The 13383-nt window shown below is 43.4% G+C and overlaps 2 protein-coding genes across 3 annotated transcripts; both read left to right on the forward strand.

The window, feature by feature from the left end:
- The first annotated feature begins 1317 nt into the window (after positions 1-1317).
- Positions 1318-4036, forward strand: LOC126982641 (zinc finger CCHC domain-containing protein 24-like). Of its 2 annotated transcripts, none has more exons than XM_050834850.1 (3): positions 1318-1484; positions 3007-3168; positions 3614-4036. In XM_050834850.1, the coding sequence occupies exons 2-3, from the start codon at positions 3007-3009 to the stop codon at positions 3719-3721; spliced, it is 270 nt and encodes an 89-aa protein (XP_050690807.1). In that variant the 5' UTR covers positions 1318-1484; the 3' UTR covers positions 3722-4036. The 2 variants fall into 2 exon arrangements, with proteins under 2 accessions (XP_050690807.1, XP_050690808.1); XM_050834851.1 differs by having other exon boundaries at positions 1365-1484; positions 2970-3168.
- Positions 4037-6814: 2778 nt separating this feature from the next.
- LOC126982640 (zinc finger CCHC domain-containing protein 24-like) lies at positions 6815-10182 on the forward strand. The gene is made up of 3 exons (XM_050834849.1): positions 6815-6983; positions 8404-8583; positions 8859-10182. Exons 1-3 carry the CDS (start codon positions 6876-6878, stop codon positions 8952-8954), a joined length of 384 nt encoding a protein of 127 aa, XP_050690806.1. The 5' UTR covers positions 6815-6875; the 3' UTR covers positions 8955-10182.
- Positions 10183-13383: the final 3201 nt, after the last annotated feature.

Below are 13383 nucleotides of genomic sequence, written 5' to 3' on the forward strand. Positions count from 1 at the left end.
AGAGAGAGAGAGTTTGTCATTGCTGTTTTGTTTATTTGTTTCTCATCAGCGTGTGTGTGTGTGTGTGTGTGTGTCATAAGCCAGCACAAAGACTAACACATTCATCTAGTCATGTTTAAGATATACGTTTAACAGAATTTTCCTAAAGTGTGTGTGTGTGTGTGTGTGTGTGTGTGTGTGTGTGTGTGTGTGACATCAGCAACCAACTCCGTCCATATTTAAAGGTGTAAATCTCTGTTCGTATTACTTCACTGCTTATCCTAGTAAAGTATATTCGATCTGTGTGTGTGTGTGTGTGTGTGTGTGTGTGTGTGTGTGTGTGTGTGTGTGTGTGTGTGTGTGTGTTATAGACTTCCCACATCTTATCTATACCACTCACATCTTTGGAATGTAACAACTGATAAGCAAATATATAGTTTGTTAAATGTACGTGTTTTAAATGTCCACAAGAGTAAGGTAAAGAACCCTTCCAACGCAGAGAACCTGAAGACTATAATACCCTGGATGAGTGAGTGTTGGGTGGGTGGCAAGGTCGAGTCCTTTCCTTTCCTGGGCCACGGCGCCATAAAGGGCAAGTTTAAGTATGACGGTGATAGGACGTGACAAGAGAGAGAGAGAGAGAGAGAGAGAGAGAGAGAGAGAGAGAGAGATATGGCACCAGCTTTTGGGGGGCACTCAAGTATTATCATTTCTAGCACTTTTATTATTATCTGTAGTAGTAGTAGTGGTAGAGTAGCAGTAGTAGTAATAGTAGTAATGAGTACCTAATAATAGTAGAAGCAGTAGTAGTAGTAGTAGTAAGTAATATAAGTAGTAGTAGTAGTAGTAGTAGTAGTAACCCAAATTTACAGATTACTACGAAGATGAAACCGTTAAAAAAAGCCTAGACATGTGTGTAAGGCTGCTAGCTAGATTGGAGCCAGTCAAGTATTATACATATTCTGGCAAGTCTGTTCACTGAATTTGCTGGACTGTGCATGGCCGGGGCATTGGGTTCAAGTTCGATAAATGCTGATACCTGAGCGCAACATGTCCATCAGTCACAGACACGTACAGCGCTGGCGAGTCTGCAGGGTGAGTCAGAAGTGACGTCAAGATTATGCCTAGTGCTTTCCAACGTGCTATGCTATTTCGTGGGGTTTAAATTAAGCAGAGGAAAGTTGCATCACTCAAGTCGATCGTTCCTGCCTTCACAAAAAATGGTGTATTTAATAGTTAAAGTTAGTGGTGATGATACTAAACTCTATAACCGAAAACCCGCTCAGGGGGGAAGCAATGACATCATCAGGTGGCTCATGATTGACTATACGCGGTGAGGCCGCTGGTTGGCTGAGGCGGCCTGGCAACGAACAGGAAATAATACCAGTACGAGACACAAACAGGACGCGCCGCCTGAGCCGAGGGAGGGCGAGAGAGCATTGCTTGGTCAGCCTTCCTGCCTGTCAGCTGTTCTTCGTCCGTGGGGCCAAGAAATCACACGCGAGGTAAGGACAGCCTGGTGCGGGCTCACGATTACCTGTTGTTTAATTAGGACGCCTCACGACTGATTGTTGTGGCTGGGGAAAAAAGAAAGCGAGAATTATTGAAATATCCGGAATTTAAAGTTTCACATGTCAGATAAAACACCAAAAATGTGTATCTACTACCTCAAGATTGCTCTGTTATGAGAGAGTGAGAGTGAGTAGGGTTGCCCTTTGTTATCACTCGCTCATGGCCTCCATGGCCCCGTCCAACACAGTTTGGGCCTCTCTCTCTCATATATATATATATATATATATATATATATATATATATATATATATATATATATATATATATATATATATATATATATATATATATAAACACACACACACACACACACACACACGTTTCATGTAGAACATATTTTTTCGAAGGATTTTGAGGCTTTGTAACAGTGACATTCTTTTCAATTGGAAAAGAATGTACTCCATGTTTCGTGGCACCTGCCCCGCGCCCCTTCGGATGGGGACTAAGGAAAAACGATATTCATGGACGGGTACGAATCAAGGTCAGAATCACCCTTAGCACATAAAACATCAGAAAAAGACTTGTTAAAAATTATATAATATTACTATACTGCGTAATAAATATCCCATTGATCACTGCCTCGAAGCACGTACAGGACTTTCTTCTACACCTTTGCATTTAATTTGACCTCGTTTGGGCATTCTGTCAGGGGAAAGTAGCTATAAATAGCTGTGACAAGATCACAAAGCTACAAAGAGGCAAAGAGTAGGTAATCAAAACTGGCTAGGTCAAGTCCCAGGACAGGCGCGACGTGAGGGCGGTGCAGCGACGGCAGGCGGGGCGTGACGGGGCGGCTGGGAGCAACAATGTACGTACGCAATACAGGACTAATACATGTAACAAACGTGACGAGTCTAGACCAAAGCAGCTGCCACCCGGTGTCATCCCTCCCCTCATCTCCCTGCCGTCACTTCAGGCTAGGGAATGTTGTGTTGTGTAATTTTTTGAGAAATTTGGGATTAAAGCTGAAATTCCGGACAGTTGAGGAGTCTTAATATATCGCCCATGACGCAGATTTTGACACAAATTACGGACGTGTGGCAGCCTTGAGAGGGAGTGAATTATATAAATATCTTGTGTTTTCTGTCTGTTGAGTAGATTATGTACAGGTCTCTTCTCTCTCTCTCTCTCTCTCTCTCTCTCTCTCTCTCTCTCTCTCTCTCTCCTATCACTTTAAAGAAACAATAAGCGAGGTAGGCATTCCTCTCCCACGCTTCTCACACGTCCAGAGGCATCATCAGCGTGTCCTCGGCTAGACTGAAGGCAGCCCCGTCCATGTCAGCGAGTCGATAACGATGTCCATCAGGCGGCAACACCTTTGTGACTGGCTTGGCTATCACCGCTACTCACACCTAATGCCCGAGTCAGACGCGTACAGAACGTGTAGTACGAGTTTTCCTACATTCTCTCTCTCAAAGAAAAGAGTGTGTGAGTCAACAAGTTCCCTCCCGGCAGATGTCCGAGGCCACGAAGCTCACGCCGTACCAGGGCAAGCGGAGGGTCTTCGGCCACTATCGTTGTCCCAAATGCAACGTGGAATGGAACTCCGCCAACTCGTGGGCCAACACGTTCCAGAAGTGCAAGACCTGCAACTCGGAGGTCTACCCCTACAAACAGGTAACCGATGTCCTCTTTTAGGACCTAATAACTGATCTGTTGTTGCTAGACTCGAACCGGACATCGAATCCAGTTATCTCATTTTTTTATTTTTTTTTATTCCATTTTAAAGTCGCACTACCCTTGCAGTGTCTGACTGCAGGTTTGAAGATGAAGATGAACACATAATAATCTACTGTAGTGCCAGGGGCCTGTATAATCACCCTATGTAGAGGACGGAATTTACATTGATTGCAAGTAGGAGTTATTCTAAGTGTATTATAAATAAGCCCTCCTCCAGGTCTGACCAGGGAGGCTCTAGGGCAGCGGTTCCCAAACTTTTCAGGCCACGCGCCACCTCCCAGGCTGTGACCGAGTCCACGCACCCCCGCTAAGATTCAAGCAGTACTAAGGTCCCGTCGATTTCCTGAAACAGTAGCTATGCACGTGTTTCTTTCTTCCCCAGGAGAAGCTCGTGCCCAGCGGCGAGAATAAGGAGCGAAAGGCGCATCCCGAGAACCTTTGCCAGCGGTGCATGAGGAGGGGGCGGCCCTGCTGGCAGGATAAATACTAGGATGTCGCAGTAAACTTTGCTTACACACACACACACACACACACACACACACACACACTGTATGGACCCCGCAAATAGTTTTAGATAATATCACGTAATAGCCTATCGTCATTTGGGTATAGTTATGTAAAGAAAGAATTGAATTTTGTTGTACTATAGCCAGACTCAGTTATGAAGCCGGTCTGGGGAGGGCTGCTCGGGAGTCCCCCTGGCGCCATAGAGCTGCAAAACCTCATTGATTGTATACAGAATATTTGATACATAATTTCAAATAGTAATTACCTGTGATATATATACACTAAGAAAATAAATAAAAAGAGGAAAGATGTCCACACTCAATAATTTCTGTTTTCTTTATATTATTTTGTAAAGAGTTAGACTTGATTCAGTGGAAGTTAAAACAGTGATGAAATTGGATGATTATCTTTGTTTGTTGAGAGAGAGAGAGAGAGAGAGAGAGAGAGAGAGAGAGAGAATAACGTGTGGGGGTGATGCGGCAGAGAAGAGGTTCGGACTTTACCCAAAATGACTTCATATCTGTGTCGAGCTATAATTTATCCTCTGCTTCAGACACATCAGCTTTTGAGTGTTTTAAATCGTGGAAGTCGAGTCTCTGATATGTACACTTGGTCTTTGCATGATGAGGTGTATGTGAGGCCAAAGAAATTCCCCCAAGGCTCGGCGCTCTTGCTATAAAGAATGTACCAAAGTATAATCATAACTAGATAATTAGATTTTGGAATGTACTACACCTGATCGTAAATGGCGACTATGGGCTAAATAAAGAATATCAAACAATCGGTCTGTCTCCCTCTCCTTCCCCTCCCCATTTTTATCAAGGGTATAGTAGGAAGAGGGAACGGTTTAGTGGTGAAGGTACAGGTGGGGGAGAAGGAGAGACAGCAGGAGTGTACAGTTGTATGGTGTAAGTTCTCCCTCCCTTCCTTAATCTCTATCCCCCTTTCTTTTATCAAGGGTATAGTAGGACTGTAGGAAGAGGGAACGGGTTAGTGGTGAAGGTACAGGTGGGGGAGAAGGAGAGACAGCAGGAGTGTACAGTTGCATGGTGTAAGTTCTCCCTCCCTTCCTTAATCTCTATCCCCCTTTCTTTTATCAAGGGTATAGTAGGAAGAGGGAACGGGTTAGTGGTGAAGGTACAGGTGGGGGAGAAGGAGAGACAGTAGGAGTGTACAGTTGTATGGTGTAGGTTCGTTAGTTGTTCTGGTGTTATTGTTTATCGGGCACCTTATTTATATACCCCCGGCGTGTTGCTTCCCTTCCCTCTCCTCTCCCCCCCCCCCCCCAACTCCAACCGCCCCCTTAACTCCTATCTCCTTTCCCCACCTCATATTAACCCCTTGACCGCGGATTTCCTACATGAAGACCTCACCAAGCTACAGGAATGGAACAAAAAGTGGCTGCTACAATTCAATGAGAAAAAAATGTAAAGTCCTGCACCTTGGGAGAGGATATCCAGCATACCAATACCACATGGGAAACACTCCACTATCCACCACAGAGGCGGAGAAGGACCTGGGACTATATGTTACCAGGCTACCAGTGAAAGCCGAATCCGTGCCAATCGCAGCGGACGGGTTAAAAGTAAGTTCATGAAAATCTCGTGCTTTCAGTCTGATCATTAAACATCATTATCATCAGCCATTGGCACTCCATTAGAAGACAAGGGGCTTTCCTAATGTTTCGTCTATTGCCTAAGTTCTATAATTTTGTCTTTTTAGTGAGGTAAATCTTATATCATTGTTCTATCGCACAGTTATGTTTGTGTGCCAAATGTCATGTTTTTAGTTAGGCTTTTATTTGTTCTGTCTCAATGTTCCTCTGCTTTAGGTTTTTCTTTTTAGATTTTCTTATCTTAGAGTGTCTTCTTAAGAGGTCCAGGCTATTAACATTTTAGTATATTTATTTTAGAGAATTCATCTTTCAGGGTTTCTCTGTTTAAGGTTTTTCTTTATAGGTTTTCTTTTATCACAGTGTATTCTTAAAATTTCTTGATGTAAGTAGTTTCGTATAATTATCTAAATTTGTAAAGTGTTAATATTTTTTTTACTATTTTTAAGCCAGTAACGACACCAGAGTTCTGTATATTTTAGTGACTATATAAAGATTTCACTTAAGTGTTGAATGTGGACTACAAATTGGAAATGTTGTTTTATTAACGAAATTAGCATTCTTAAATAACTTCTGATTTATGTATGATGTTTTGGTTTTATGTACATTTTTTTGTGGTCAATATCTGTCTATCTATCTATCTATGCTTCCGTTTGACTTGTCGGGGACACTACTGAAAACGCTCTTAACAATTTCATGTACGCGGTTCCTCCACGACTGCCGAAGTTTTAACTGAGTGATATGCATTATATATATATATATATATATATATATATATATATATATATATATATATATATATATATATATATATATATATATATATATATATATATATATATATACACACACACACACACACACTATTCAATATAGCAGTCATTTCTTATCATATCACATTACCATTGGATATTACACGATAACATTGTATTTTTTTATCTCTTCCGGGGAAATGATTTACGTTGGGGTTCCGACCACTGACTCGGCTTAGTGAAATGGTGAAGGCCAAGGCTGTGCCGGGATATCCCTTGGTGCTGGAGGATCGCGAGAGTAACTTGAGGCTCTGAAACACGACCCGTTATTACCACGAACACGTTACTGGCGCCGCCAACGAACAGTGTACGCAGCTCATCACAGAAAAGGTACGGCAGCAGCAGCAGCAGCAGTAGTAGTAGTAGTAGTAGCAGTAATTGCGGCAGTAAAAGTTTTTATTGTTGTTGATGTAGTCGTTGTTGTTTCAGTAGTCATAGATGACGTAGCTGAATAAATAATTCCAATATGATCCCTTAGAAATGACGACACAATCCGCGCGTCTCAGCGACATAAGAGTTTGCAATCCCCTGATAAGAGACGGGCGCGCCGCGGGGCCGCGCGCTAAGTTGTCCAATACGTCACTTAGCCAGATCACCTCACCATATAACGCGGAAAGGCACACTGGTAACTAAGCCTTTTAGATTTAGTCTTGTTTTTCAGTAGAGAGGAGGTATAAAGGGCTGCTGGCCGGTGAGAGTAAGCCAAAACCAGTATGGAACACGAACAGAACTCGCGGGCTGAAAAGGAGGAGAGCTGCAACGCCTCCTCTGCCTCATCCGTTGAGTCTGAGGAAGGAACAGACTCTGAGTCCTCAGACAAGGTGGGGCTGTCCTGATTTTTTCTTCTAAATAATCATTAGTGAAAGCTCACAGTTTTTCTTTTCCAGGTAAGCCTTCCTGCTGGCCTTTGTAGTGAGACCCTTTACTTAGGTCTCTTACCTGTTAATGTGTCTTTGGACAATATTCCAATAGACTGTAAATTAGTGTGGATTATTTATTGAAAGTATGGTGAATAATTAAATAAATGGGAATGAATGATAAATATTTACTACTTATAATTTATACCCGCGGTCTCTCTGAGTGACGTGGCGGTAGACTGAGCCACATAGAGGGGTCAGAACCGCCATCTTGGCAGGTCATCACAGAGAGGTATAGAGTCAACGCTGCCTCTGCGATTCCCTCCAAACTATACTTTTACCATTGTTGTCCTCATTCGTGAGAATTTGAACTAAACCAAGGCCTAGTCAACAACTCTGTCCCAAATCCGTGTACCAGGCCCAGCTGTTCCGATCACCAAGTCACCTGTTGCAATAGACACACTTTCAAACACGCCTTTCGATCTGGAGATCTTGCTAAATATCCTTATTTCTGGTTGGCTCAGCGGTGATGAAGGATCTTTGGGAGAATATAAATTACAGTGGGGCCCCGCAACCAGTGTTTCCCTAACTAGCGATTTTAAGTCTAGCGATAGGATAGAAACAGTCCAAAGGTTCATAATTAACTTTCAAAGCCGCCGAAATAGCGAAAAATATTACCATTGTCTGGGAGGAATGAGGGGCAAATTGCGTCAAGCCGGCACGAGAAGTCTTTGCGTGGGGTTTTGCGCGGAAGGGCGGGCACCTGTGCTACCTGCGTTCAGTTGGCCTCATAGCCACGCAGCCTTGCCCAGTGTTACACAAAGGAGCTATAAAGTTTTGCCAAGATGGCGGCGTTAGCCAAACGCTCTGCTGAGTCGTTGTTTGGAGGCTTGTGGGGGCGGATCAGTTTGTAGACAAAGCAAACAATGAGCCTGGCCATTGTCACCTCTTATGCATCTAACCTTCTACGAATGTTTCCTTCAACTATGACTGCTATTTCCATTAAAGGGTCTCTTATAAGAGCTGCTGAGGGAATATTGTGAGGGAAATGTGTGGGACGCCATTTTTTTTTACGTCGCGGCCTCTTGCGTCGTTAGGCTTTTTCACTGGTTGGGCCTGATGGTCAGCCCAGCCCGTTGTGGCGCAGGCGAGTGTTTATAGTGGCGCCATCTTGTTTTGGCTCATTCTGCCCCCCGAGGCTCATCTTTGAGCCCGAACCAAAAAGTTAACGAGTTCATCTCTGGACGGGCTCCGCGCGGGGCCTGGGTTCCCACTGCTGTCGCCGTTGATGACGTCACTGACGGCCGACGGAACCGTGAAAACGGAACAGTGGGAACCTGGGAAGAAAAAAAAAGTGAGAGAAGTATACGATTCCCCTCAACAGATGTCTACACCAGAGAAGCTCACGCCGTACCAAGGCAAACGGAGGTCGTTCGGATTCTTTCGTTGTCCAAAATGCCGAGATCAAGCAGGACGCAGCGTGGAATGGGCCTCCGCCAGTTCGTGGGCCAACACATACCAGAAGTGCAAGACTTGCTACACGGCCGTTTACCCCTACAGACAGGTAACCGAAACACACAAATTTTGGGACTAAGGAATGGTTGACGATTTACAATTTACTGCAATTGAGCTTCAGGATGCTCTTACACGTACAACTCCTGGCTGCTGATACAGACAACTGGCCTCTTGCAGTCTCCTTGTATCTTTGTGTTCTGTTTGTTTGAGACATCACAAAGTCAAGGACAGGTTTAGTCTTGAACAAAACTTTGGAATTGCTTTTCGTTTTCATCCTATAAGGTTTTACAGTAAACAGTGGCTGTGCATGTGTCTCATCCGCAGCTCAAGCTAGAGAAAGGTGCTGGATCCAAGGAACGAAAGCCTCACGCTCGGAACCTGTGCCAGCGGTGCATCGAGACAGGATGGCCGTGCTACTAAACTGAAAAGTACAGCAAGACAACAAACGGAGGCAAATGCTGAAGCGTGAAGAGATTGAAAGGAAGGGAGAAAGGAAAGCTTTTTGTTTTGTCTTTGTTTTGTTTTCTTAGGGGAAATGATTTGCACGGGGCTCACAACCACTGACTCGGCCTAGTGAAGGAGTGAAGGCTACTCTTTGTTACAGGATGATCACAAGAGTAACTTGAGCCTCATGCAGAAACTTGACTTGTTATTAGCACGAACACGTCAGTGCCGCCTCCGAGGAAACAGTGTGCTCAGGTCATCACAGAAAAGTGCAGTAGATCTAGTAGTAGTAGTAGTAGTAGTAGTAGTAGTAGTAGAAGTAGTAGTAGTAGTAGTAGTAGTAGTAGGAGGAGGAGGAGGAGGAGGATCAGTAGTAGATGCAAGCGCAGTCAGGCTCCCATGTAATGCTAGCAACCTGAAGAATACGGGGATAGAAATAGACATATGCATGGTAATGTGGAGAGAGAAGACGCTGTCCCCTGGCGTGAGTCAGCTCGGCTGCGAGATTGCCAGAGAACGCTGATTTTGCTTCCCTTTCGTGCGCTATAGTTTTGCATACCTGTGTTGTAATCATCAGCGAACTTTAGTATGCGTTACTTTAAGTTTATAACAGGCACGACTTTCAGTGTACCGTGTTTTAACGATGTTAATTTTAATGATGTCATTGCATGGTGGGGACCTCCGTGACCCGGACGATTACGGTTGGGTATGTTGTAAACAGCCGTAGCCAAGGGAAGCTCAGACAAAATGGCTGTGAGCGCGGCAAGACAAGACGTTCGACTTCTCTGGAGCAGAGACAAGACCCGGCACGAAGGTTAAGGCGGCCAGGCAACAACCCCGCGTGTGTATCGTCGAGCTGAGTGTTTGTTTCAGGAACCTGCCTCCGCGCCAGAGCCTGGAGAGGACACGTTCTGTTGTGTTGTAAGTCAGTACAGTGGGGTGAATAGGCTGGAGCGACCGGAGAACTCCATCATCGCCTCCAGCAGACGGAGCGCCGCCAGTGTGGGGCGCAGCGCGGCGTGCGTGGCGCGTGGCGGGCTCCTCCGCTGCCTCGCCTGGGCCGTGCACGCCGGTGTCCTGCACGCCCACGTTATAGTTCAGGTTGTGATTCATGCGACAGATTCGTTTCACATCATGAACTATTATTTCTTTTACACTTGTTTTATTGTTTGTTCCCCAAAGAGAAATAAAACTGTTAATATTATTATGTTCGTTATTATCACTACCATAATAACTATTATAATCATTTTTATTATCATTATCATTATCATTATCATTATTATTATCATTATTATTATTATTATTATTGATGTTAATGTTATTATTCTTTTGTAATCATTATTATTATTATTATTATTATTATTATTATTATTATTATTATTATTATTATTATTATTATTATTATTATTATTATTATTATTATTATTATTATTATTATTATTATTATTATTATTTCCATTTATCTACCGCTATTATTGCTGTAAGCTGCAAATAAAGTTCTTGTCTTTAGTATATGTACTATGTAGTACTATTATAGTAGCAGTAGTAGTAGAAGTAGTAGTGGTAGTAGTAGTAGTAATAGTAGTGGTAGTGGTAGTAGTAGTGGTAAAGGTAGTAGTAGTAGTAGTAGTAGTAGTAGTAGTAGTGGTGGTAGTAGTAGTAGTAGTAGTAGTAGTAGAAGTGTAAAATTTCACATAGTACAAAAGAACAGAAAGTCTCATCAAGAAGTTTTACTGCGGATCGGCTTGGCCCATGTGCACGCTGCTATTGACTCGTTCAAAACGAATATTTGGCGTTTTGCTCCCTGTGTTACCCTATGGCTGAGACATGGACACTGAATAGTGCCTGAGGAGGCAGATTAATGTTTTGGTTAGTAAGTGCCTACGCGATATCATGGGGTATTGCTGGGATGACTGTGTCAAGCCGCTCCATGAGACTGATCCGGGCCTATTACCTGCATAGTTCATGAACGCCAACCTCGGATATACGGGCATGTGGCACGCTGCCCAGAAGCCGACCCTGCTCACCAGGTTGTTTTGTAAGAGACACTCCTAAGTGAAGGGATTCAAGGGGACCCCCACAGACTTCATCGGAAGCAAGTTGACAGATCCTGCCAAGAGGTACTTTGGATCGGAAGGAGGACTGCATGAAGACGTCCGGAGGAACCTCCGGGTCTGGCGTCGTAGGTTGGGCGAGGTGACACACCCACCGGCGTATGCCCCTTTGATTGACTGATGGACTGATATAATCGTGGAAGGCATGCTCGCCTCACCTCACGCAGCATTTCAATAAGAACTCGTCAGATGAAAAGAACGAACAAAAGTTTAATGGTAACAGTTTATTCTGACACTTTAATTTTAGCTGCTAAGCTCAGTATTTCGGAGTATCTACCCCCCCTCCTATAAATAATATTTGCATCACTTTTCGTGATTTTTTTTTATAAATGTGACACTCCTCCAGAATTTAGGAGTTCTGTGACTGCAAATATACTTTTTTTCATATTGAATCAGGTTCACTGGATAGACATCGCTTTCGAGTTACAACAGAGGAAGCATTTCTACGGACTCGGAATTTCTGGCCTCAGTGTGTGACCCACCGCGTTCCTGCTGCCTGTGCGCGGCTGAGCGGCTGAGGCTCGGCTGCAGGGACTTGGCTCAGACTGGTTTGACCCAAGGTCTGACCAGGTGGGGGTTCTAGGACTTGGACTAGGACTTGGTGCGCTGCCGACGGTGCATACAAATATCCTAATGGTAAATATGTACCATTAATTCCCAAACCTTAAGTAAGCCACCGCCATATTTACACGTATAATTTACGCTAAATTTATGATAACTGAAACAATTTCCACATGTCTTATTTTTATTAGGATTCTCGTGAGGTGAGTTTTGTGATTTGTTTGCAGGTTTTAGGCAACAGCTTTTCTGTTTGATGGACTTCTACTTCTGTTTGGCGGTGCAGGAAGGTGCTGGCTAGAGAACGACTGGCTGATATTACAACAGTATTCCATTAAACATATTTTTGGTAATGATGATGATATAATAACAGTAATAATAATAATAATAATAATAATAATAATAATAATAATAATAATAATAATAATAATAATAATAATAATAATAATAATAATAATAATAATAATAATAATAATAATAAATAAGAAGAAAAAGAAAAAAAAGAAGAAAAAGAAAAAGAAAAAAAGAAGCAAAAAAGAACTGCCACAAACCTACTATTCCGGCTGAAATAGTCACAAGTTATCATTCCAGATATTCATCAATCTTCCTAAATCAGAATAAGACCACAGAATTTATAGAATATAGCTGTAAATTCTTATTGCTCCACATTATATTATCGCTGGATTTTATCTTATCCTGTTTTGCCTATTTATCATTTTTCTGAGTAAATGATGAGGGCGGGGCTTCCTGGCAGCGGCTCGGCCCAGTGAAGGCGTGTAGGCCAAAGCTGTGCCGGGACACATTCCCTGGTGCAGGAGGTCACGGGAGGAACTTGAGCCTCAGAAATATGTATGTTGTGAGGGGAGTCACCTTCCCTTCCTTTTATAAGAGCCGCAGAAGTCCATGGCTCCTCGCACCTTTTAGCTCATTAGTGGCTCAGGTGATTTGCTTCCATGACTTCTATTCTGAAGGCCCGGACTTGATTCTCGGCGCTCAAGCAGTATAAAAATAAAAAAAAACCTAGCATAATACTTAACACCACTCCAGACACTCAGTTTTATAGATTATATTTATATTATGTACATTTAAAAAATCCTCCCTGGAAGGTTCTGCCTCTGCTGGACCAGTTCTGGCAAGCGGAGTATTCCGCTGACCACTTGACCGGCGGAAACCAGCCCGACCTGACACACCGAGGCCCCGTGCACCCTTCCACGGCAGGTGGTTCTCGGCCCTCTGTAACACCCTGAGCGACTCCGAGGAAACCGTGCACGCAGCTCATCACAGAAAAGGTATGGTAGTAGTAGTAGTAGTAGTAGTAGAAGTAGTAGTAGTAGTAGTAGCAGCAACAGTAGTAGTAGTAGTAGTGGTGGTAGTAGTAGTAGTAGTAGTAGTAGTAGTAGTAGTAGTAGTAGTAGTAGTAGTAGTAGTAGTAGTAGTAGTAGTAGTAGTAGTAGTAGTAATAGTTGTGGTGGTGGTAAAAGTTGTTGTTGTTGTTGTTGTTATTCTTTCAGTAGTCGTTTATGATGTAACTGCATTAATAACTCCAATATGATCCCTTCCAAAAGGCGATACAATCCGCGCGTCTCAGCCACGCAAGAGTTTACAATCCCTTGATAAAGAGACTTGGTCTCAGCCACGCAAGAGTTTACAATCCCTTGATAAAGAGACTTGCGCGCCGCCGTGCCGAGCGCTGCACGTCGCGCCCCGCTGCTCAACACGTCACTAAACTCACC

The sequence above is a fragment of the Eriocheir sinensis genome, chromosome 51, assembly GCF_024679095.1.
Source record: "Eriocheir sinensis breed Jianghai 21 chromosome 51, ASM2467909v1, whole genome shotgun sequence".
NCBI classification, from domain to species: Eukaryota; Metazoa; Arthropoda; class Malacostraca; order Decapoda; family Varunidae; genus Eriocheir; species Eriocheir sinensis.

What these genes read in the sequence shown, in the direction of transcription:
- LOC126982641 (XM_050834850.1), top strand. Translation starts at nt 3,007, where the DNA reads ATGTCCGAGGCCACGAAGCTCACGCCGTACCAGGGCAAGCGGAGGGTC. An exon ending in AGGTCTACCCCTACAAACAG is followed by an intron (nt 3,169 to 3,613) that starts GTAACCGATGTC and finishes TTTCTTCCCCAG; the next exon opens with GAGAAGCTCGTGCCCAGCGG.
- LOC126982640 (XM_050834849.1), top strand. Translation starts at nt 6,876, where the DNA reads ATGGAACACGAACAGAACTCGCGGGCTGAAAAGGAGGAGAGCTGCAAC. An exon ending in ACTCTGAGTCCTCAGACAAG is followed by an intron (nt 6,984 to 8,403) that starts GTGGGGCTGTCC and finishes TCCCCTCAACAG; the next exon opens with ATGTCTACACCAGAGAAGCT. An exon ending in CCGTTTACCCCTACAGACAG is followed by an intron (nt 8,584 to 8,858) that starts GTAACCGAAACA and finishes TCTCATCCGCAG; the next exon opens with CTCAAGCTAGAGAAAGGTGC.